This window comes from Austrofundulus limnaeus, unplaced genomic scaffold, assembly GCF_001266775.1.
Source record: "Austrofundulus limnaeus strain Quisiro unplaced genomic scaffold, Austrofundulus_limnaeus-1.0 Scaffold1430, whole genome shotgun sequence".
In the NCBI taxonomy this organism is placed as follows: Eukaryota; Metazoa; Chordata; class Actinopteri; order Cyprinodontiformes; family Rivulidae; genus Austrofundulus; species Austrofundulus limnaeus.
The window spans coordinates 77787-79307 of record NW_013953832.1 but is presented as its reverse complement, the minus strand read 5'-3'; the positions used below and the strand labels follow the sequence as shown (position 1 = coordinate 79307).

Genomic DNA, 1521 nt, shown 5'->3' with positions numbered 1-1521 from the left:
GGGTGGAGGTGGGGCTTGAACACACATAAGAGGGGGAAGAGAGGTCCAATTTGGCACAACGTCGCCAGATTATTTGCTGTTGCTGAACGTTTATGAGGAAGTTGATTGGATCCTTTCTCTTTATCCTCTCTTTCTGTTCAGAAAAAAAATAATTATTTTGGTTAAACCGTCTTTGGAAGAAAATTATCAAATTAGGGATGAGCAGGTTCCTCAGAATGAAGACTTGGTCCTGGATGTCAGACGTGGACAACGTGACAGGGGACCAGTCACATGACTTGGTTCTGCAGCCTGTTTGGGACTACCTCCATCAGAACCACCAGGACTTGTTGAGGAGCCCTCTCTTCCCGGTGGTCCTCTCAGTTACCACGTACTTTGTTCTGGTTGGTCTTTACACCCTGCTGGACCTGCTGGCTCCCACCTGGCCCTGCATCAACCGTTACCGGCTGCACCGAGATCGACCCGTCACCTGGCCCAACATCTGGAACACGCTGGGCGTCACTGTGTACAACCACGTGTTTTTCATCTTCCCTGCTGCTGTGGCACAGTGGCTGTGGAGACCACCGACCCCTCTGCCCCCGGAGGCGCCGACTCTCTGGAGCTTCTTCCTGGGTATCCTGGGCTGTATGGTCATCTTTGATTTCCAGTACTACCTCTGGCACCTGCTGCACCATCGAGTTCCCTGGCTGTACCGTACGTTCCATGCTGTGCACCACCAGTACAACCATCCCTTCAGCCTGGTCACCCAGTATCTTTCTGGCTGGGAGCTGTTCAGCGTGGGCTTCTGGGCGACGGTGGACCCGATCCTGCTGCGGTGCCACTGCCTCACAACGTGGACTTTCATGGTCTTCAACGTTTATGTGTCTACAGAGGACCACTGTGGCTACGACTTCCCCTGGGCCACACACAACCTCGTGCCCTTTGGTCTTTGGGGGGGTGCCCCGAAGCACGACGCTCACCACCAGCGCCCCGGGACTAACTTTGCTCCCTTCTTCTCACACTTGGACTGGTTGGGGGGAACCCACACCACGTCAGCTCCCTCCAGCCACGAGGCAGGAGAGCCAGACAAGATGAAAGACAGAAAAGACTGAACGCCTCTTAGAAAACAAGGACTGCATTTCGGACATCGGCAATGTCTCTTGGACCTGCTCACATTCCAGTGCACTTGTTTGTTTGTTTGTTTGTTTGTTTGTTTGTTTGTTTGTTTGTTTGTTTCTCTCATAAACCACTTTTCCCCCCAGTTTTTGATTTTGTTTTTACTAACTCATCGTTTTCTGGTGTTTGCCTCTGCTGATAATCAGTCGAACATGTCTAACTGTTTGAGAAGTTGTTAGAAATCCCAGTTCTGGTATCAGTTTATGTACAGTACTATAACCCATTGTGTAGGGGAGACCGGGGACAGTTGCAACACTTGTTACATTTGACTCTGTTCCTCAGAGATGGTTTGAATTAAATAAACCAAATTTTAATACAATAAACTTACATCTGTCTGTTAATAGTTAAAACCATTTATAGATGATTAAA

General features: G+C 49.4%; 1 protein-coding gene across 1 annotated transcript; it reads left to right on the top strand.

Moving 5' to 3' along the window:
* Positions 1-148: 148 nt before the first annotated feature.
* ch25hl2 (cholesterol 25-hydroxylase like 2) lies at positions 149-1387 on the top strand. The gene has a single exon (XM_014032364.1). The coding sequence runs from the start codon at positions 198-200 to the stop codon at positions 1086-1088; it is 891 nt and encodes a 296-aa protein (XP_013887818.1). The 5' UTR covers positions 149-197; the 3' UTR covers positions 1089-1387.
* Positions 1388-1521: the final 134 nt, after the last annotated feature.